At 42.7% G+C, this 23314-nt stretch overlaps 2 protein-coding genes across 7 annotated transcripts in view; both read right to left on the bottom strand.

Annotated features, from left to right (window-relative positions):
- Positions 1–353: 353 nt before the first annotated feature.
- prdm14 (PR domain containing 14) lies at positions 354–4687 on the bottom strand. The gene is made up of 8 exons (XM_036554054.1): positions 4069–4687; positions 3747–3800; positions 3482–3642; positions 2955–3225; positions 2486–2688; positions 1795–1896; positions 1022–1241; positions 354–532 (listed from the first exon to the last, which is right to left on the bottom strand). Exons 1-8 carry the CDS (start codon positions 4685–4687, stop codon positions 354–356), a joined length of 1809 nt encoding a protein of 602 aa, XP_036409947.1.
- A 7931-nt stretch (positions 4688–12618) lies between these two features.
- The window catches only part of ncoa2 (nuclear receptor coactivator 2), an 80763-nt gene continuing 70067 nt past the window's right edge, over positions 12619–23314 (bottom strand). For 3 of the 6 annotated variants that reach the window (XM_036518037.1, XM_036518020.1, XM_036518029.1), the window contains exons 14-22: positions 22851–23072; positions 22261–22390; positions 20911–21076; positions 19403–19693; positions 17876–17953; positions 16885–17353; positions 15512–15707; positions 14911–15097; positions 12619–13237 (exon numbers count right to left, since the gene is read on the bottom strand). In XM_036518037.1, coding sequence (XP_036373930.1) covers positions 13226–13237; positions 14911–15097; positions 15512–15707; positions 16885–17353; positions 17876–17953; positions 19403–19693; positions 20911–21076; positions 22261–22390; positions 22851–23072 — 1751 coding nt within the window. In that variant the 3' untranslated portion in view covers positions 12619–13225. The remainder of the gene's footprint in view (positions 13238–14910; positions 15098–15511; positions 15708–16884; positions 17354–17875; positions 17954–19402; positions 19694–20910; positions 21077–22260; positions 22391–22850; positions 23073–23314) is intronic. The other 3 variants (XM_036518043.1, XM_036518050.1, XM_036518058.1) reach the window with 3 other exon arrangements.

Raw genomic sequence — 23314 nt, 5'->3', positions numbered from 1 at the left:
TTACTTCTTAGATACCGTAATGCCCAGGCGTTTTGTGGTAGATTCTATCGCCACCTTAATGGAAAATTACGTGTTTGTAGAAGTACAAAAAGCAAGAATGGTAGCTCTCAGCTAAGCATGAAGATGACCCACATATATAAAACGTAACACCACACATCAAATTCACAAATATATAGTCGACACAAATAAATAAATTTGGCAAAACAACAACTCACCCTTACACAAAAGTTAAGATATTAAATATATCTGTTATAATCATTAAATAAGAACATCAAGCTATTTCAACTTTGTAACATAAATTTTTAGCAGCATCTTCAACTCTACTGAATATTTACTCAGCATTGTCCGCATAACTAATTCCAAGGTCGGTATTCTGTATTTAGGGAGGTCAGTCCGCTGTAGGAATAGTTCTCTCTCAGTTGCCTTTGAGTCCCAGCGCAGTCCTTGGTTATGGAAAACAAATCCTTATCGCCCACAGAATGGTTTGAAGGAACTGGTGATGAGAGGACACTGTCTAAAAGTGGTCGCTCCCCTAAATCAGAAAAGAACATATTATTAGGTATTAATCATGAACAAGTAATTATTCTTTAGTTATTAGTCAATGGACTATAGATACACGTTTCATTAGAAATGTTCAAATGATCTCCGCAAGTGACGACATCTCGTTTCTATTATTAATTGGAAACAACTACATTTGCCTGAAAAACAAATCTACCCATTAGATGAAAATAACGAATGATCGATGTATTTATTTCGTCATGAAACTAACTCAAATAAAATAATAGTCTTCCCATTCAGCTGAATTTGTTAGTGCAGTATAAAGCTGAAAATAATCATACTAATATGTCGAGCATTTTGATAAACACTCATTAGAATGCAAACCATTGCTGCAACCTCTTCTTATTGAACCAGTAATTGTACACAGGCTAGCCTATTTTAACCACTTCATTTAAAACAACTGAATATGCAACAGTGAAATGACGCTAAAATTGGAATGGTTTACGAAACTGCAAGTCCCTACCTTTATGACTCTTCATGTGATATTTGAGCTCTTGCACATCTTTGAAAGTGTTGCCACAAACGTCACAGGAGTATGCTTTGTCTTTGGCATGGGTTCGCCTCACATGACTGTCGTGTGCCGCGTGAGAGGCGAAGGCTTTTCCGCAGTGCTTGCACTTGAAGGGCTTCTCGCCAGAATGTTGCCTGATATGGGTCCGTAGAATGCTCGAGGCAGTGAATGCCTAAAAAAATCAATTCGCAGTTAAACTCATAGTAGGCTACTGTACCAGAAATGTTATAATAGTGCAACTGATTCAGTAGAAAAATAACTAATTTTCAGTAGAAAATTAACATTTCATATCTGAAAAATGGTGTTGTTTGGCTGTTGGTGTGTTGTTGGTCTATACTTGTCTGAAAAAACAATTTAAACATTTCACTTGAACCAACTCGGAACATAAATAACAATCAAGTAAACACCACATCATATGAATATTCTGCGGGCTTAAAACATTTTTTAGAAATCCGTATTGGTTAAGTCGTTCAATGAGAAAATAATAAGGAGGCGGGAGTAGAGAGAAAACAAAAACTACTTGTGTTCGTTCTGGAGTCGTAAATTTAACGCATAATGTCGTCTAACAAAAGAATGGCTGTACATCTGGCATTAATTAGCATGTAAGTGTCTCCTCGGAGTGTGTCTGTGTTGGGGGTGATAATGACCACTCTCTCAGTAAATGCGCCATGAAATTAGAAAAATCCTGAATGGAGGTCTTTACTCGCGCCTCGGCGTGAACGCACCTTGTTACAGTAAACACACTTGTAAGGCCGCTCTCCCGAGTGCACGCGCATGTGTTTGTTCAGGCTGGACGACTGAGAGAAACTTTTCCCGCACACGGTGCACTGCAACACAAACAAGACAACGGAATCATTACGCAAACAATTGTTAACATTTATCCTGTGTGCAGACTTTTCACACGATTATGTGGGCGAAAGGGTGAGCGAGAAAGTGAGAGAGCGAAAAAAGAGAGGGAGAAAGAATGAGAGGGGGAGAAAGAGAGAAAGAGATGAACTGTCGTGTGTGAACTTTTCAACAGACATATTTCTGTGACTGAATCTAAAACTAAAACTAAAATGATGTTTCACATAATGATTTAAGGAATATAATGTAAGCTAAAATTTTAGAACTACAAAATATAGAGATTTTCTACTTATGTAGCCTACTCGGGAGCTGTTCTTTCAGCACTTCAGCAGACAATTTAAGGATGAAACATTTAACTGCAGAAGAACTACGGGCAGGGAATCTTGGACTGAGTAGTGCGCAACATATGATTAAATCTCTCTCTCTCTCTCTCTCTCTCTCTCACACACACACACACATTCACACAGTGCGATTAAATCTTTTTTATACATATTAATATTAAATCTCATAATGCTTCCCCTCCATTCCATTACCGTTGATGTAAATAAACCAGTATAAAACAAAAATTACCTTATGAGGCCTGTGTTTCTCATGAACGTGTAAAATGTGGATCCTGAGTCGGTCGCGCTTTTCGAATGACCTGTTGCAAAGATGACAAGGGAACTTTCTATCCCCCTGGTCCACACACCGCGTATACTTCAGATGTTTATCTCTGTAGTATTTGTACGCGAAGACTTTTCCGCATCGATCACACTTGAACCCTTCTCCCGAGTCTAAAAACAGAAAAAGGACAAAATGTTAGTACGATTGCTGTGGGCGCGAGCACGCAAACATGCGTGCGAAGATCAGCGCTTTCGAACTATCACAATTATTCATTTTTTCGCAATCCCAAATTTTAGTGTCCCAAAAACATTCAATATTTGGACGACAATATAAACTTTACGGTGGTTATATTATTGCGATTCGTTTTGTTCTCTTGGAATCGATTGTGTTTATGTGACTAATATCAGTATACAAATTTATTTGATGAGAAGCTGACCTTCGGTTGGGATCAGTGTGTTTCTGTCACTGATCATTTCCTTCAGCGTGAGCGGGATTCCAAGAAATTGCACGTAACAGTCGCCGTACCAGACCAGGAGCTCTTGATTTGACCTGATTTCTTTACAGGTTTCATAGAAGATCTGACTTTGGCTCTGGACGGCGATGAGGTTCTGTTCTTCTGGAAATCGGGCGCATTTCACCAGAGACATCCAGTTCCCCGACGACCCTCTGCCGTCCACAAAGTGACTCAGGCGACCATTCTCAAAGATCTAAATGAAGGGACAGGTTTAGATCATGATTAAATTTCACTTAAACGAACATACGGTAGGCTACTTTTCAACGCCAATTTCCTAGCCTGCATAAAACATAGCGGTGATTGAGTTTTCTAACAATATTGTCTAAATTAATCGCTTTTCCGAACTATATCATTCTTAATCAACCGGCCACTGATAATTGTGAAGGAAAAGGTTTTTTTTGTCAGTCAATAGCGGTTGTGCATATCTGGTACAATGCATGCATTCTTACCTCCCACATCAATGTATTGTCATCATACGTTTTGATCTCGCTGGTGTTCACCAGTTTTCCTTGGAAAGGCCCAAACCGTGTCCCTTTAGGTATGGGGCTCTTGTGTGCAAAAACTCCATAGTGGGGAACATCTCCATACTTTGTTTGAAGTATAGACAATCCTAGGCAGAAAACAGGAATACACGCTATGGGTTATGATCTCTGTATGTGACATGTGTCATTATTTAGCAAGCCTTCACAAGAAAAGAAATGTGAGAAAACTCACCTTCCGGTAGTTCTAGAGCCTCTGTGTCCAGGAGCTGAGATTGATTATCGGGAACTGTAAGAAAACTGAGCGTAAATAAAGGTAACCATGCTCTCGCTCTTTAGAATAGCACTGAAATCGAAAGCAAGCTAATCCTCTCCCTCGCCGACTATATACTTGAAAGGTCCACACATCATCCGTCGCTGAAGTTACTGTTCCTGATTGTAATTTCAAATTTGATTCGTTTATGAATAAAGAGTCGGTAACGTCAAAAAATTATCCAATATTGTTTTATACACAAACATAGTTTACTCTTTGACACGTGTTATCAAGGAGACCTTACCTGTGGTTCCAGGGAAGACCAGGCCAGAGATGGCATGGCCAGCACTCTGGTCCTGGCTCTTTGAGTAACCATAGAGAACGGTGAAAAGATCTTCTTCGCTGAAACAGTAACTGTTTGTTTTTTCTGTGACTGAATCTGAGTTGCGAAGACAGACTAAACTCTGCTTCGGAGATGAAGACGACGTGATGGATGATTTATCGCTTGCTGGACTGCTGAATTCTGACAAGGATCCCGCTGTATGCCCGCTAACTCTGGTGGGTAATTCCTCGTGCTTGTGGTACAGGGCGTGCGGGGTGTGTTGCATTCTGTTGAGGTACGGAGCGCTGGACACGCTGTAGACTTGCTCTTGAATGACAGATGTCTGGTGGCTATTATGGTTGAAAAAGGACGGGACTCCGTTGAAATTGAAAGGCATAACTGCTTGAGTGTCCGTGACGAGGCGTCCCAGGGATTTCAGAGGATGAAAGACGCTCTGTGCGCTCCTGAAGACACCCATGTACTGCGAACTGGGTAGAGTGCCGGCATAGTAATTCGACACTCTGCAAGGGTTCCCTTTGAGAGGTTCTAAATGGTAACTCCTGTCCTTCGCCGCAGGATTGCATGACACAGACAGCGACATCACTGCAGACAGTAGCGCAGAATCAGAAGAAATAACGGACAGCTCTGGTAGGTATTCTTTCTGTAAGGGAGAAAATAAAATTTCTTCATGTTAATTTCGTATTGCTAAGATTATAATTGAGACGATGAAGGATGATGATAACGATGATGATAGCAGTAACAACTGCCACGAAAATAAGATTTAGCATGAATAGGGGGAAGGGGAAGACAGAGGGAGAGCCCCCCCCCCCCATGAGAAAAATTGGAAAGTTTATTAGTAAAACTAGGGGCTACATGTTCACAAAAATTAACTGTTAAAGTTTCAATTATGACATAACTTTTAAAAACTATTAACAACTGACTAATTCTACTAAACTGACTAAATTTACTAAAAACATCGTTATATAACCTTTTTATCTCACACAGGCGAATAAGTTAAGTAAACCAAAGGAAACGCACTCCTCGCAGCACTACAAACCGTTAAGAACACACTGCACGACTTAGAAAACATGCTTAAGTTGAAGTTAAATGGGTTCAAGAGAATTCCTAAGAGGACCTGGTTGATGGCTCCACACAAATTCATAGCCCGCAGCGATAGCCTTCCACCGTAGCTAAATTTGTAAAGGGCACTTACCTAGAAAATTAAGGTAATGATAGTTTTAGGAAACGTTTAGTTGTGATCTGTGAAATCGTTCAGCAAATGGAAGCATTTTCTAAGAGGAAAATCTATTCTAATTCATAAATTGAGATTTCCATGGTAGTATTGGTAAGCATAGAAAAGAGAGCATTAAACGTAGGCTACATAGCATTTAAACGTATAAACTGTTCAGCTAACGTGCTTTAATTCGTTATTCTGCATGTATGTGTATAATTTGATGATAGTTTACAATTCTCGACATTAGGAATAAAACGCCAACTTGCTGGTTTAAGACATATATTTTAATATAACAATACAAATCGATGGAAGCCAATAGGTGAAACAAATTAGGGTCATGACACTTAAATTAAAGAACATCGGGTCAGCGAAAAGGTCAGCAATAATGAAGCCATCACAGCTCTTACAGAAAGCATTAACTTTGTTAAAAAGCTTCATACAGAAACTCACTGGAACTGAAAAATTCTTGCACAATAACATGACAGTAATGTAAAAAAAAATAGTAATGAGTAATAGTAATGGTAATTAATACAAATTTATCATAGTTAAGAGAAAATTACACTAATCTTAAACTAGGCAAGCTAGTAACGCAGCGATAGATATTGACTTAAAAGTCTCAAACCTTTCTAGAACGATTTGAGGAGGTGTAATGAAAATAAATAAACTTACCATTCAAATAAATACTTTAAAGAGTATTTCTTAAATTGAATTGGCAGATATTGTGAAATCCATCCCGTCCTGGAAACGTCTTGTCAAGCTTTTAATTAAACAAGAAATTGAAAACAATGTTAAATTTAAAAAAAATCACTCAAAATTCAACTGTTTAAAATCATGGACACAACAGTTTGTAGGCTTGTTGGCTCTTGGTGGCTTCAAATGGGACTGTAGCGGGGTAGTGTTGAACGGAGTCAGGACTACGAAAGATTCCGTCCCCCTTCTCCACTGCCATTGGTCAGAAATCAGATCATCATGAACGTCGTTGTAAACCCTGAGAGATCGCAGGTTAACATTTTATTATTACCAACTTAGTTTGCGTTAATCATTCGATTTCCTGTTTTGAATAATATGTAACACGTTTCTGCCTCGATGCTGTATCAAAACCATTAACTCTAAAACATCGTCTTGCAACCCAGCATCGATCCGACTGAAACATGAAGGTGTGAAACACGAATTGAAATATCAACTGTGCGATTTAACATATTATAATGTCATTTTACTTATAATGGTATTGGAATAAAAGCTGATGTTTAAGAGTTACTGTAGCCTTATCAAGGCAGAGACCTGGCTGATACGTTTACACGAAGAAATGAAATATAGCCTATTATTGGACTGGTTTTTATCACACACGGTGACTAATACTTTTCAGCCAACTAAAGACAGAGCTTTAGAGCTTCATTATGTATGTTTCAGTTTAAACATTTTAACAATTCGAATAAGGATCTGATATTTCTTCATAAATAACCCCACACGAATTTCAGCTGAAACACACTTTTTTGACAGGAATTTACAAGAACCAACAAACCAACAAACAAGTGTTTAAATCAAGTAAAAGTAAATATTCATTTCAAAATGTGCAACCTAAGTGGTATTTCTATCTCAAGCATTATGAGACAAACTCATTTGAGAATTTTACTTTTTGAATAGAGGACGGAAATGGTTATACAAATATATTTAATTGTTATCGTTTGATAAGACTGTGAAATCCAATCTAAACTCGTAAGAACGTGTAGGAGAAAACCTGAACTAAGATACAATGTTCTGCCCCAAATATATCTGACTAAATCCCCTTTGCCACAAGAAAGAAATAAAAGAAAGAATAGGCTTGACGTTGTTTAAACACATTAATTACATAAAATGCGAAGGAATTCTATTATCTGCATATGTGAACTTAATTTTCCACTTGGTTCGAAGGATCGGGAAAAAAGAAAATTAGCAACACTGAGGGACTTTTATAGTCACCCTATGAAGCAAACTTAAATATTCATAACTGATAATCACCCTACTTCTGTTGAATTTGTTTAATTAATTTTAGTGTTTGGAAATAATTTTACAGGATTTGGTCATGCTGCCAGAATAACCTGGTCCATGGCTAACAAACATTTCCCCGTATTGATCTGTTTTTATCCTTTACAAGTGTGTTGGAACTGCTTGGTAACTTACTACCGCAATACAGCCATCGCACTGTGCGGGTACATATATGTCCAGATGTAGACATTGGATGTAGACAGATGTAGGATTATACTTCGAAAGCCAACGCAAACCTGTGTTTCAATTTAATATCGGAACCCAGATACTGTCAAATATATCTAGCCAACGAAGGGGACAAATTAATAGTTTTAAACGATCAAAGACAAAGATATATTCAAAGACAATAATTATAAAAGCAAAACTAATTACCTCAATGACTTTTGGAAAAATGCACACCATTAAAAAAAACAAACAGAACTGGGTTTCTGCTTCCAATTAGTTTCTACTGCAATTTCATTTAGTAATTTAAAAAAAAATCTAACTATGGAAAGCAAAATGCACGCCATTTACTTATGTACTTATACATCATATATAGAACTAGTATGAGAAAAGTTGATGTTTCATGTAATTCGCCACTATTTAAACCTGGCAAACATTGCAGACAGCATAAGAACCTTCGCATTCCGTTATATCATGACTTCCTGTGTCAGTATTTTAACAGTCCTGAGCATCATCGCAAAGTAGGTTTTTAATTCTTGAAATGGACAAAAACAATACAAAACAGAACACAAACAGGGCACGTGGAGGGGGAGGAATCCACTCTTTTAGATTGGTTGGTTTATTGCCCTGTTTCATGGTCTCCATACACACTTAAACCAAACAATGATGTCCGTCCTGCACAAATCAACACGAGCGACAACAGCAGGACGGCTAACTTCACAACCCGCGCAGGGTGTTTGAAAAAGAAGGACCGGCTTTGTTAAATAACTGAGGTAAAGAGGTGTAACGTCAGATAAGCTATGAAGTGAATACTCACATAATACCCAAAAAATTAATGCCGTTGTTATTAATACATATATACATGTATTAATACATATAGTTTATGACAAATCATAGTATATTACTTCCTTTTTCATTTCTGCGCTATGCTAAGAAAATATGGGGTTGTGGATTCTGCAGATTATTGGTAAATTTTCAGTTGGGCCATTTTCTCTGGGCACAACTTAGTATACATAGACATAATGTAGTTTTCTTAAATGGACAACGTCTTAACATGGGATTTTTTGTGTCGGTGTTTGGGTCATGTCTTTGATTGTCTTATTATGCATTTATTAAGTATCATTATTATTCACGTTTTGCCACGATTACCAACAAAAAAGAAAGAAAACATACACTACAAGTAAATGTCTGGACCTTGTGTGCATTGATAAGGTTTTAAATAAATGCATACAATATACCCCAAATAAATACAACGTGAATAATTATTTCAAATATCATACTCACACGCGTGAAGTTTTCCTCAAACGGACTTGACTTCAGCCAGGATGATATTTAACGCGATACTGATTCTTGTAATGCCGTCTAACAGCAACAGATCTGAAATACAGAATCTGAAGTGTTGTAATACAATCTGAAATATAATCAAATATTTTAAATGATTTGAAACAATTTGATATTTAAATATTCGTTTTATTGTTTTAAAAGAGCTGCGGATTTGCTTATTATTTTAAATGATTGATCAACCACTGAAAAGACCAAAACCACTGAAAGAGTCATTCCGTAACTCCCGAGGAGTGTCTTATACAGTAAGCCTAATACATGCTTGGGTGGAGGACGGAGGGGGAGCTTGGAGTCTGACGTGAGTATACTGCTGATTATATAGAGCGCCAACACACATTGTAACGCCATACTTTTTGAGCTAGACGCGTGTTTACATTTTCACAGTACGACGCATATTACAAAGCAAAAATGCATACCGCAAAAGAGATAGATTCACGTACAAAGAGAACTGAAAGTGGGAGGTGATATTCAGCTATTGCAGCTGATATTGCCACTTAGAACACGTCAATACTAATAAAGTAGTAACTAGAGGCATACATTCACTTCACCTTGCATTCCTTTCTTGTTGTTGCAGTGGAGTTTTTGGGGAAATGTTTTGAATTGACCACAGCGTCATGCGGGCATTTTAAGCCTATAGTGGCGCTCTGGTCACCTGGGCAACGGCGAGCAAGGTTAGACTATAGGTTTTTCACTAGGCACAATGTGATTCTGAAACAGGGACCATGAACCATGACCATTCCGAACTCCAGTGATAGTAACGGGAAGGCTGGACCTCACAAGGGTTGAGCGAGGATGCATTTAACGAAAAATATCACTCAGGACATTTAATTAAATGTTGCAATAACAGAATTCTTTATTTACAATGGTATTATTTAACATCAAATAGCAAATAGCATCAGCAAAGCAATATTAGTCAACAACTTGCATAAATGTGTTTAAATTTCTCTCAGTATATCTAACTTTGCATAAAATGCTCACACTAAGATTACAAACATCGATGCAGGTGAATGAGGTGATGTTTAATGTGAACAACATAGCTGGAAAAATACATCTGAGAGCCCGCAACACTGTAAGCTTTCTCCAGAAAGTCCAGATATTTTTACATATTGCTTAGATTTACCATTGCATCATCTTTTTTCATACAAACCTCACAAACAGTAAATGAGAAACAATTGTACAAATAATATAACCCACAACTGATCACAAATAAAACATGGAAAACGATCTGAATATGCCAAAAAGAGTGCCGTAAGTCTGTATCCAGCAACAAATACAAGTTGAGTGATGATGCACTCATTCGGTATTGTACACAATTCACTATACAAATATAATACAACAGACAACTTTATAGTAATATACAAGACAGAAAATCAGATCTAAGGCATTATGCTAGGTTTCAGCATTTCAAGGTTCTTGCATTTAGCTCTAAGAAATTGGCAGACTATACAAAAGAAAGAAACTGTAAAATTTCCAAAATGAAAACAAAAGTAGAGACAAAATTTTGTTAATTTAATCAAAGCCTGTGTGATATTTTCTTTTTGTGTAGGCAAATAGTTTCTTTGCTCCCAGTCGTAATTGCCCAGATACAAATACTATAAAAGGATGTTGAACCACACCAACATGTCATGGCTTATGTTAGTTTTAAAACTGATGAAACTCTTTGGATTTGCAAGGGGAGTGGTACACTCGCTTTGTTTGATAAAACCGGCTGTTCTACATCAGTCTTCACTCATTTATGCCAACTTTTCTTTAAAACACCCAACATGTCACAAAAAGATGGTGATCAGTCTTAGGGGTGAACTGTCTACAATGGAATTTCATCAAGGTAATGTTTGCTACTTGCAAATGTCAACTGCTTTCAAATTTCATTGTGGGAACCTAAGATTTGACAGTAGTGTAAACTGGCAGGTGGTAAAAGGGCTTCCCTGCTGAAAGGCTAGGACTGCGAAATTAACAATGGACATAGAGACCGACATTTGGGCCACACATCACAAACAATACTGGAAAACCCAGGACACAGAGGAGAAATCTTACTGATGACTTTGTGGAAAGGGCAGCTAAAAGCTATACCTACAGAGCAGGTATGTTCCTGCAATCACAGTATCTCCAGCAAACGACAATGCCGGAACACTCCAGGTGAGCGTTCACGATCATCTCATTTGATCCATTAAAGTTATGACCTCAGTGGTCATATGACCTCAGGGGCTTCCTGTAAAATGGCATAGATACATCAGCTCTCTGCTTTTGCACTTCCTCACGTACACTACATGATTTTTAGTAGCAGATAGGACAGATAATGTTGGGCCGAATATCTTACCTGGAAAATACAAAAAAAGTCATAGCTCAAAGGGTCCTTCATGATATTAGTCATGTAAGCTGTAAAGACGGAGTCTCGATTCTCCAGGAGACTTGTGTTATCGAAATCAAAGGCAAAGAAATTTGGCTGGCTCATCAGAATATCTTTGGGGGGGGGGGGGGGGGGGGGGTTGGTTGGGAACGTGCGTTGAGGTGACGCTGTGCCATGACACAGGAAGTGAAAATACCGGCGGCAAAGAGGGAGAAAGCAGCGGGCTGTGATGAGATGGATGTGACAGAGTACTCTACCTCTTCAGGCCCGTATGCTGTGATGAGTGGCCTGCTGAAGCAGCTCTAGGGATCACCGAAGGCCTGACTCCCGGCCCCCGCTGGAGCTCAAATCACTCGGGCCCTTAAACAGTGAGCACAGAGGGGGGGGGGGGGGGGGCAGTACTACAAAATACCAGCAATACCCAGAGTTGGCCGCGTAAAACCTAGCACCCTCCCTCAAAAATGCTGCTCGTGACAGAGGTACATATCTATTTGGACTTTTTTTTAATACAAACTGCAATAAAAAAGTGTCAGAGTTTAATACTGAATCAAACAAGGGAGCAAAATGCACCTCCAGAAAAAACTGTACAAAAATTATAAAACAAAAGATTCTCAAGTAATAGTTATTGCTTGGTTACACACACCAGAACAGTTTGTACCTAGCAGCTTGTATCTAGCACTTCACTCCAAACGACAAAGAAAGCACACTTCAGTATTGGGTTATGGCTGTGTTGTGTTTTTCCTTTCTTTCGTGGTATCTATGCTAAAGGCTTAGAAGCAAGCGATAATCTATACACTGTATACACTGCATACCCCCTCCCCAATAAAAATAGTTTTTTTTTTTTGTGAATATAGCTGTCCCACCCCCCCTGCCCCACCCCCACCCCTGACCCCACCCACCCACTCACCGGTACCATCAGAAACAGAAGTCACCATGTGATTTCTGCCTCTCACCTTCTCAACTCGTGAAACGCCATTCTCATTTCAAAAGCAGTTTAAGACCAGACAAGAAAAAAAAATAAAAATAAAAACAAAACATTTTAATTGGTATATACAACCTATCAATATTCCACTTTTCTAAACCACAAGAGATACGTTTTTAATCATTTTCTGAAACTACTGGACCAAAAAAAAATCCATAATTCCAACAGAATAGAAGAACATTTCCAATAGAACCATTTTGGGGTTAAAACACAACAGTGCCTTTTTAAGCACTCATGCCAACTCAGTCTCATCTTTCTCAATGACAGTTTCATAAAGTAATGGTCTACATTGTTCAAAAACGAAGAGAAAACTATACATAAGAATAAATCTTAATTTAATACACTATAAGTCTCTCTTTAGACTAGATTAGTCTTATAATACAAACCATTAGAACAATTTTACAAAATTGTGTAAGCTCTTCAAACCATTTGTCTGTCTCTCTCTTGATTCATATAGAAACCATTTCAACTTCATTCTAATATTTTATTCTCACACAAAAGAAAAAAAAAACAACAACAAACAAAAATAAAATTGGCTGAATTTAGAACGCTGTCCAGAATCCAAACGTATTTAGAGTTTTCACACCTAATTTGGAACAGAGGAAAAAACAGGACAGAGCCAGAAGGACAGGAGCGAACTGGGCATATTTCCAGATAAGATTCGAGAGTGTGGTCATCGTCCCCAGAAAGGAAAATACATTCATTTGATGAGGGTCCTGATGCCACTTGCAGTTTTGTCATTCAGGGGGAGACCTAAGTCACACTACGGTGAATGCAATCGACAGACTGTCTGGCTTTCAGGGGTGTGAAAGGGGAGAGCAAGTGCCTGGTGCTCTCTTGCAGTAGGGGGGGGGGGGTCTTGCTGTAGTCCCTGGGGTGTTCCTGGGAGAGGTGGCTGTGGAGGTTTGGAGAGGTGGCCTGGGGCAAGCCTGCGGTGGTGGGAGCCAGTCTCTGACTGTGGGCTGTAGACCATTGGTTGGGTTGGTGTCAGATGGACACGGGCCCCCTGCGCCATGCTACAGAGTTGACGTTCCACCGGTGACCCCAGTCAACAATACTTCTGTGGATGGACAGTTACATATTAACAGCAGTTAACTTTGCCAGTGGACAGTGGAATTCAAAAGCCAGGAAAGTTTGCCAACGGGCAGCCGTTTTAGCAGCAGGGAAGTCTGTCAGAAGAGTCTCGTGTGACTAGGACGATCTGAGACTTTTAAACTGTTAAAAAACAAGGTTATAATAAATTTCCCGTGACTGCACACTAATGGGCAAGTGCTAAATTATTTACAGATGGTAGATAAAATAGCTCTCCATGAAAATAAACAGAGGTGATGAAACGTTCAGGGCCTGTGGTCTTATAACAGCGATTCTTGCTCATACAGTACATAAAATGTTGCATCTTGTTTAAATATTCATACTGTTTTACAAGGCTTAAAAGCTTTAACAGCAACAGCACTACAAACTCAAGAAGTTACTATACCAGTGAGAAAATAAAACAAGAACTGGGAAAACACTTGGTGAAAGTTATTAACCAGCTTAATGCTGCTTTTACCTATTCTATGAGCAAGAACGACAGCAGGCTATGCAAGTACAAGATAAATACTTCTGCAATGTTGACAGTGCTTCCAGGCTTTTAAACCCAGACACAAAGCTGGGAGTTCTGCTGAAATGTTATGACATGTTTGATCAGACCTGGCTGACTTGCATAGTCTTACAGAAGATACAAAGTGCATCATGTGACTAAAATGTTCCCAATGGGAGGTCACACAGCACCGTAACTGGGTTTTGGAGTGGTCCAGGAGGTGGGGGTTCCTCTTATAAGACACCTCCCCCCCTATTTGAGACTTTGTCTATGTCTGCAACACAGTCCTTGATAGCTTCAAAGTCTACAAGGACTTGTCATTTAAAATATTGCCTCCAAGAGTACAAATCAGTCTTGCACTAAGTGCACAGTACTAATTACATCACCGACTTCAGGGTCTAGGCTAAGCCAGTCTAGCACTATAACTCTTGGTTGCAGAATTACATAAGGTAATTACGGTAAATTATTCACAACCTTGTTGTCCTGAGAAGGGCTCAATTAAGTGTACCCAGACACTTAAGGCCTTACTATAAGGCCTTCCACTTGTAATGGGTTAAGTAAAGAAATGCATTCCATAAATCAGGAGCAGGCACTCGGACTTTTTTAACTAAACTCCTGTGAGTTCCATGTTGTGAATCATCAGTGAAGCACAGACCCCGATATTAATGACCAAACCTCTTTCCAACTGCTATGCGCATTTCATCTGAAATGAGGTGCACAGAGGGGCCCATCTTGCAGCAGAGTTTACTCACTCGAGTAGGTTCTGCCTCTTGTTTTAGAATGTCCAACCCAGGCACCTGGTTTGGAAACAGGTTGCCTCCTCTCATGGTAATATCATTTCCCTGCATGAGAAGGAAATCGGACGTGTTCGACTAAATTTAAATTATGAGGCTTACCTACCGAATTAGTGAGGTGTTTTTAGGAAAGAGTGTGCCCACAGGTTGGTCAGGGGGTAAGAGCACTGTACCACATCTGCGTTAGTAATTTAGTCCTAGTTATGTGGAAGTATCGTTATCTGTGTGGTGCGTGATAGTGGCAGCAACTCTGGCATGCGACTGAGCCTTCGAACAAAGCCTCTCGGGCTACTGGGAATGGAGTGAGCCGATTGGACCACAGCCTCCTGAGCGGCATGACAAGGGGGCGGGGTCTCTCACCTGCTCAGGGCCCATGGAGGACAGGCCTGACGTAGGCACAGAGGTCATTGAGGTCACGCTCATCTGCCCTGACATCTGGTTCATGTTGTTGATGGCGCCGGATGCGTTGATGCCCATGCCGTTGTTGTTGTACATGCTGGCGTTGGGCTGCTGCGCAAACTGAGGTGGCGACTGTTGTGTGAACATGCTGTTCCCGGAGAAACGGAGCACAGGGGGGAGGATCAGGAAACCTTCGTTCTATGGCTCATTTAACTTTTTTACATTACATTACATTATTTAGCAGCCGCTCTTACCCAGAGTGACTTACATAGGTTACAGTTCTTTACAATGTTATCCATTTATACAGCTCGATATTTACTGAGGCAACTGTGGGTTAAGTACCTTGCCCAAGGGTACAGCAGCAGTGTCCCAGCAGGGATTGAAACGGCAACTTTTCGGTTATGAGTCCTGCACCTTAACCACTATGCTACACTGTCGCCCCAGACAGCGTGTGCAGACAGCATGGCTTTGACGTTTCTATGCTGGGTCAAGGACACGAAAAGCATTTTTTTCAGACCGTCCCCTCGCAGAGGGCTGGGCACCGGGAGCTCCGCAGCCTCACCTGTTCCCTCCCATGTTCCCCTGCGCCCAGCCGTTCATGTCGGACGAGGACTGGAAGGTGGCGTTGGCCTGTGGCTGCTGGATCATGGGGCTCTGGGCGTGACCCATTCTCGGGGACATCAGGGGACTCTGGGGGGTGGTGGCTCCTCCAAACCCTGCGTCAGGCTGCTGATTCATACCTGAGGGCCCGGACACACCTGTGAGTGGGGCGTGAGGGGGAGGGGAGGGGGTCGGCGTCACTGACTGGCAGGGGGAGCCGGGCAACGCAGAAGCGCCCCTCGATGGGCGCTCGTACACAAGGACAATTACTGCACTCGTGGTAAATGTGATGACTGATGAGAACAGCTCCTTCGGAATGAAATCCATACAGTCTTTTGAAATGCACCATTTATTTCTAAACTAATTAGCTGATCATTCCAAGTCTGATGAGACGCTACAATGCCGTGTCTTTTCAAGCTAAGCACCTTTGACACTGTTTGTTACGCGAGTGTCAGATGGAATAATCCAGATGCGTACCTCAGCATGTTTAAGAACAGCAGAGAAGGGCATCTTTTTATCACTTTCTGACTTGAGGGAGGATGATTCAAATGTAGTATCAAGAGTTAAGGCCAATCCGTTTTGGTGTTTGACTAATTCACCTCCCAGGTTACAATGTGTGGAGTGCACAGGTTAGAAGTGTAGAGTTAATACGCTTGGTTATTCTCAGGCACTGCAGATGGAACACTACATGCAGGTAAGTGTTGTGTGAGTTAGAAGGGGGTGAGGGAATACGAGGTCGAAAGGTTCCTAAAAGATCATTCAAATCAACAGCTCCGCACCCACTGAAAAGCATCAGCCAATTAGTCTAGGTGTAGTACATTAAACACACAACACGGGTGAAACAAGTAACACCAATTTATACACAGGCTTATCAGATAATCTCACTTTCAAAAGACCTTATTGTAAATCGATTTAATCATCCAAAACAGAGCGTTCATTTGAAATGACTGAGATTCATAGTCACAGGAGGGAAAGCTGTTAATAAATCGGCGCTCATGCATAAGATGGCAACCATTCAATTTTTCTGCAGAAAATTTACAGCGCACTGAAAATAGCATTAATCTGCAGCTAGTGCAAAACAAAATCATGTCTTGCACAAAAGCCAAGCATGTACTGCCCTCTTGTGGACAAAAGCTGATATTACCTTTTAAAGTCATGGGGCACAGGAAGGCATGCTGATTTTTTGTGCGCTCCTGAGTTTTGACGTTTCATTACGGGCACAGAGCCACGATTACGGTCACAAATTTGTCAGAAATGAGGCGACACTGTTAAGCCTGCTCTGTCACATCGTTGTGGGACAGACCAACACAAAGCACTCCGAGTAAAAGGCAGTACCTGAGCTGGGAAACTGGAAGGCACTGTGCTGCATTTGGGGACTCATTACAGCCCCAAACTGTCCTCCCATGTTTCCCATCATTCCCTGGTTAGCCAGACTCATCTGGGAGCCATGCAAGGAGCTGTGGGAGAGGAGCTGTGACCCAGGGAGGCTGGGGGACACTGGGGAGAAGGGACTGGTGGAGGGGGGCGGGGACGCAAGTCCGGTACCGTAGTTGGGCGGGTAGGGGAACTGCTGGGGGTTTGCCTGGGGGATCCGCGGGTTGCTCATGGCGCCCGGCATGCCGGCGGAGGCCGCGGCGGCGGCGGCGGCGGCCATGTTGGGCGGGATGCTGAGGCCCTGCGCCCGCATCATCAGGGTCCTCTGCTGCACCTGCTGCTGCCGCTGCTGCTCCAGCTGCCGCTGGCGCAGGTGGTTGCTCAGGATCTCCCGCTGCCGCTGAGCCAGCATTTGAGCATTGATGGTTCCCTGAGAAGAGAGGAGAGAGGGAGAGAGAGAGAGAAGCAGAGCGACAGAAAGAGAGAGAGAGAAAAACGAGTGAAGGAGAAACAGAGAGAGACAGAGGGAGTGACAGAGACGGACAGAGAGCAACAGACACAGGGAAGAACAGGGAAGAGAGAGGAAGAGAATCAATGTGTGTGTGTGTGTGTGTGTGTGTGTGTGTGTGTGTGTGTGTGTGTGTGTATGTGTGTGTGTGTGTGTGTGTGTGTGTGTATATGTTGTGTGTGTGTGTGTGCGTGTGTGTCTGTGCCTATACATAGCTTAGTTTGTTCGTCATGTTCACGTAAGTGCAGCTTCATTGCCAGTGTCAGTATACACTCATACTTGCCTTTTGACAAAGCATCGACTACTGCCCAGTAATTAACAAAGCTTTCAAATGTAAGAACCTGACAGTTCTCACAACTTGTCCAAACATGCTACCTGTTACCAGATATCGTTATATGTTATGTTGGAATGCTCCGCGTTGCCTGGGTGACCAGCCCGACTCACCTGGGTGGGTACATTGGGTCGTAGAGGTAGGTTCAAATTAGACACTCCGCCGATCTGGTTCATCATCGGCTGACGATTCTGGAAGGGGCATTTGAAAGGCAACACTTAGGTACAATTCCTTGAATTAGAATAAAGCTAAAGGATGCATTGAAAGGAGTCTGACGGACATACATTTATGGTTTTATGAGAATTAGGCTTCACAAGTAACCAAACTGAAAGAATGATAATGACCCAATTCAGATGGCACTATACCCTTAAGACCACACAGCAGATGCACCAGATATGTTCCCATTACGTCCAGCAGATGGCAGTCAACATTAAACTGTATGGCAGAAAAAAAACAATCTACATAGTAGAGACTAGAGAAAACGCTGCTCTGATCTCTGGATGGGTGGATTTAACTGTTGCTTTTTAAGTGCAACGAGTTAAACATATTTTGTACCTATTAGATCATCACTGGGCAAAATGGTACACTGTAACTGCACAAAATTTCACCAAGAAATATGAAGCAAATTGAAGGCAACAGTGAGCAGAAAACATGGATATGTGGATGTAAACAGGGTCAGAAAGCCTCTTTACAGTGTGAAAACAGCTATATCAAACTGATTCAGTACAGTCTATTAATATCCGCTAATCGCTGCTGCAGGAGGGACACAACCGTAGACTACTACTAGAATGATCTTTGTCATGCACAACTATGTCATAGGCCTGCATTGCCTGATACACTCTCAAAATGAGTAATTTCAGTTACATGACATTTCTAAGAGCAACAAGCATGCAATTTGACTCCAATAACTTAATGAATAAAGGCAAAAAAAGGTATCACAAGCCTATACTGTCGCAGAGATAATTCATTTAATTATTTGAGGTAAATGGCACTTGTACTAGAAACAATGTCATTTTATTTCAGCAACAGACTTAATAACACTCAAAACTACTCAGAGTCTGAAAACCTGCATTGTCTGGTAAGCTTGAGTCAATGGAGTGGAATGACATTCATAACAAAGCACAGCACTTGATTCTAATAACTGACTGAATAATAATAAATATTAACTACCAGAGAGTACAAAAACCTATGCTATCTCAGCTTTTAGCTTTATTCAATTTGTTGTTTAAAATGCCAATCTTTATAGAAAAAAACAGAATGAACTTTGACTGCAATTATAGAATGAAGAATACTTATAAAAATCTTTGGCACCAGTCTGAATACTTACACTGGGACAGGATGGAATTCACATTAGGTGGAGTCAGACGTCTTTAACAGGGACATAAGTTAAGAATTGGGAAGGGTCTAGTAACAGGAGTGCTAATATGGATTAGTATGGATTAGTTCAGTACCATTAAAGGACGACCACTGAGGAAATGGGAGGAACCAGGTACCATTAACATGGAGCACTGATTAGGAGCTGGGAGGAGCTGTGCACTGTTAACATGAGGGTGTGTGTCTGATGGGGGTCTCCGGCTAGGAGACGCAGAACGAGCCACGGCGGCAGCGGCGGCGGTGAGGAGCTTCAGGGGAACGGGTACCTGCTGTGCTTGGAGACGGTGCTGCAGCTGGAGCCTCAGCGTGTTGGGCTGGTTGGGCACCACGCCCGCCGGCCTGAGCCCGGGCCGCGGCTGCAGGCGGAGCATGGGGTAGCCCGGCCGCTGGCCCATCGGGGAGGCCATGGCGTGAAAGTTGGCGTCCTGCATGGAGGCGTAGTTGCCCTGGGCCATGTGCGCGGGAGGGGTGTACTGCTGGCCGTACATGGGCGGCTTCTGCTCCAGCATCATGCCGGGGTCCTGGTTGGGAAACTGCTCCTGCTCCATGGACTGCCCCTGCAAAGGCGCACAGACACCCACAATGCAATGCGCATACTCATGGCTGTCTCTCATTTATTCCTTACATTATCACTACATTAATGTCACTCAGCACACGCTCTTATCCAGAGAGACTTACATAGGTCACAGTTTTTTCACGTTATCCATTTACATTACATTACATTATTGGTATTTAGCAGACGCTCTTAGCCAGAGCGACTTACATCAGTTAGTTTTTTACAATGTTTTCCATTTATACAGCTGGATATTCACTGAGGCAACTGTCGGTTAAGTACCTTTCCCAAAGGTACAACAGCAGTGCCCCTGCAGGGAATCAAATCAGCAACCTTTTGATTACAAGCCTTGCTCCTTACCACTACTCCACACTGCAGCCCATTCACTGCACTCCTATGAGAAATACATTCACACTGCTCAAATCCAACACTAAGCTCACCGCCTGGGCACACTGGCACGGTTCTCTTCAGTTCTGTGCAATGAAGTAATGCGCCTGACCTCTAAACTCGTACCTTCTGTTACGCTGAGTGCATTCAAGCATTTCTGCACACATCTAATGGGATGAGTCTTTCCTCACATATTAAATCATGGTTTGGATTGGAGCACTCCTCTGTTGAGACTCAACCACACTGTGCTACGCTTCAAAGGGAAAAGGAGCAGTGTGCAGGGAAACAGATTGGGCGGGTGGACCTGACTCTCATTTAAACCAATGCGGGAATGTTAAGTCAACAGTAAACATGACTCTGAAGCTGTATACACAAGCAAAGCTTTCTAGTAAATGAAGTCCACATTTCCCAAACTGTGGGCTTTTGCATTGCAAACTCAATGTCCCCTCTCTCTTTGTTTACTTCTGGTATGGGATAATGGCAAAATTTTGTTTGCCCTTTGAGTGAGCAAGTTCCTTTCCCTGATATGGTAAGGTGCCTCTCCGCAGTGCATCTACAGCACATGTCATGCTGCCTCATTGGGGCATTTCAGTAATGCAAGTGCGAGGAACAGCAGTGTGGCATGAGCCTTGCTCCTTACCACTATAATCTAAAGGCTGCTGGTTCAGTTCCCTGTTAGGGCACTGCTGTTGTACCCTTGGGCAAGGTACTTAACCTACAGTTGCAGTAAATACCCAGCTGTATATAAGGACAACACTGTAAACCACTGTATGTAAGACGCTCTGGATAAGAGCACCGGGTAAATGGCAATAAATATGATGTTTAAAGGTATACCTGGCTGACCAGCGCAGGGATGCCCAGGGCCCTGTCAATCTCCTCCAGGCCGTCGAAGTCCTTGAGCACGGTGTACAGCTGGCTGAGCAGGGCTCCCTCGTCCGCCTGGCTGTCCGTGGTGGCAGGCGGACACAGCGCCTCCTCCTGGGGATTGGTGTACACCGGTCTGCAGAAACAAGTGTCGGCTCAGCTCTAGGGTCTAAATTCTCCTTCACTGCAGGCTTCAGGGGGTTTTCACTCATCCGCACAGCACAGAGTGCTACGTTAAAGGTATTGTGGATAAGCTGAATAACACATTTCATAATGATTTCTCACTCAGGATCTCAGTGACAATATCCTACTCCTTCTTTCAAGCCATGAGAAAATGAAATATACAAATAAATAAAATGCTGCATGATGAAGCAATCCCATGATGCTCAAGACTGGATAAATGCATTCTCAGTCATAAGTCTTCACAGGAGTGTTTCCAAAATCTACATTTTTCCCTGAAAAATATAATACACCTGCATGCACAAACACATAACATGACAACACTGATATTTCAATGCTCTATGTATAGCATACCTAACAGCTCCAAAATATCAAGATCAATCTCAAATCAATATCTTTTCAACATCAAATCGAAGTGATGAAGGCTAAGCAATAAATACAATTCTTTCTGATTTTGAAGGGAAGTAGTATACGATGACGGCTGGTGAAATATAAGTACCATAAAACAAAACTAAACAAAATCTATCTGCTGCTGGCATATCCATCAGCACTTCTCCTCAGACTCAAAGCTGATTAAAATACACCCTACATTACCAGTGATGGGTTAATTTGCCTCATCCAGAGTGACATACTCAGTGTTTTGTATCCTTTGCAGTCTATGATCCATTTATATGGCTGCAATTTATACTCAGTCAAACACAATTATGCATTTTACAACAGCACTGTCAGATCTGTGAGTCCAATACATGGCCCTTGGGTCCTCTTTTGAGCTTTCAAAACAGTGCCCTGTGTAACGTAGTGATAACCTCTATAATAACTGCCATAGCCATTTTACCTTACAATATATAACCGTGTGCTGAATACCCAGATTGCGGGGCTAAAAGTCATTAGTCACCAACTAGAAACTGATGGGTCGCAGTGACACAGCGAATGCAGCAGTTTCATCACCTTCCGTCATCTTTGGAGTGATTTTACACTCCAGCCAAATGCTCCCTGCATATGCCTCTCTCATGCTGAGCTAAGTCCTGCCAGTGCTTACACTGGAGGCAGAGAATAATAGCGTGACCTACTTAATTTCTGAGGTTCTAGGACTGCGAATCTGTCCTGTCTGGGCGGCGCCGGGACCGTGGGCGGGGGTACCTGCTCTGGTTGCCGAAGGGCCCCTGCTCGATGGGCAGCATGCTGTCGGGCCACGGGGCCGTCTGATTGGGCGGGGCCTGCTGCTGGGAGAACTGGGGCCCCGACATGCCCAGGTCCAGGTCCGATTGCGCTGGATTCGGGAGGAGAGAAGGAGCTGCTGTTAGCCGCGGCCCGGCTGGCGAGCGAGAAACTGGGTGAACACGGCAGCGGTATAATTAGTGTTGACAATCAGTGCCGATCGTTAGCGTGTCAGTACTGGTGGGGGTCAGGATATGATCTGGTTCATTGACTGAAAATGCGATGCTAATCAGTAGCTTATGAACAGGGTTCCACACAAACATGAGTGAAACAAAAATCATGAGTAAAAACAATGGCCAAAGAAATAAATAAGTCGATACTCCGCCTGTCGGCTCTTGTAGAATGCGTACATCACAAATACTGTGCATACCTTAGGTCTGTGCAGGCTGAATAAAAGCTAGAGTAGAGCCATATTACAGACTGGACTGGTCCAGTGGTCAGACTGCCCCGATGCTGCGGTGTGACGCTGGGGACGTGAGGATATGTGGGGCAGGGCGGCAGCCGCGACTCACCGCTCGCCATCATCTGCGCCGGCAGCATCTGCCTGGGTCCCGGCTGGCCGCCGGGCCTCATGGGAACTCCGGCGCCCGCGCTGGGCGCCATGCGTCCGGGCCCCGCTCCCTGCTGCAGCGGCTGGTTGACGGCGGCCGGGCCGGCGCTGCTCGCGGCGGGCCCGTGGGAGCCCCAGGCGTCCGGCTGCAGGCCGGCGCGCGGGGGGTTACTTCCCAGCATGCCTGCGGGAGAGAAGGCGCACCTGAGAGCTGGCCGCGGGAGGCGGGATCCTCATGCCCCGGGATGGAAGGGGCACAGGCGCTGGGTGCAGATGCGCGTCTCTGCCTCCGAGCCGGAGCGGCGGCGACTGACGACGACACCTCACGGACGTGCGAGGTAACCCTCGGCTTCCTTCCTCAGGAAGTGAGTCACGGCACCGACGCACGTCATGAAGCCTGCCTTTTTCCCCCCTCTGAGAGATCAC

Source organism: Megalops cyprinoides, chromosome 2 (assembly GCF_013368585.1).
Source record: "Megalops cyprinoides isolate fMegCyp1 chromosome 2, fMegCyp1.pri, whole genome shotgun sequence".
Lineage (NCBI taxonomy): Eukaryota > Metazoa > Chordata > Actinopteri > Elopiformes > Megalopidae > Megalops > Megalops cyprinoides.
The sequence above is the reverse complement of the archived record's forward strand: the minus strand, read 5'-3'. Positions and strand labels throughout refer to the sequence as shown.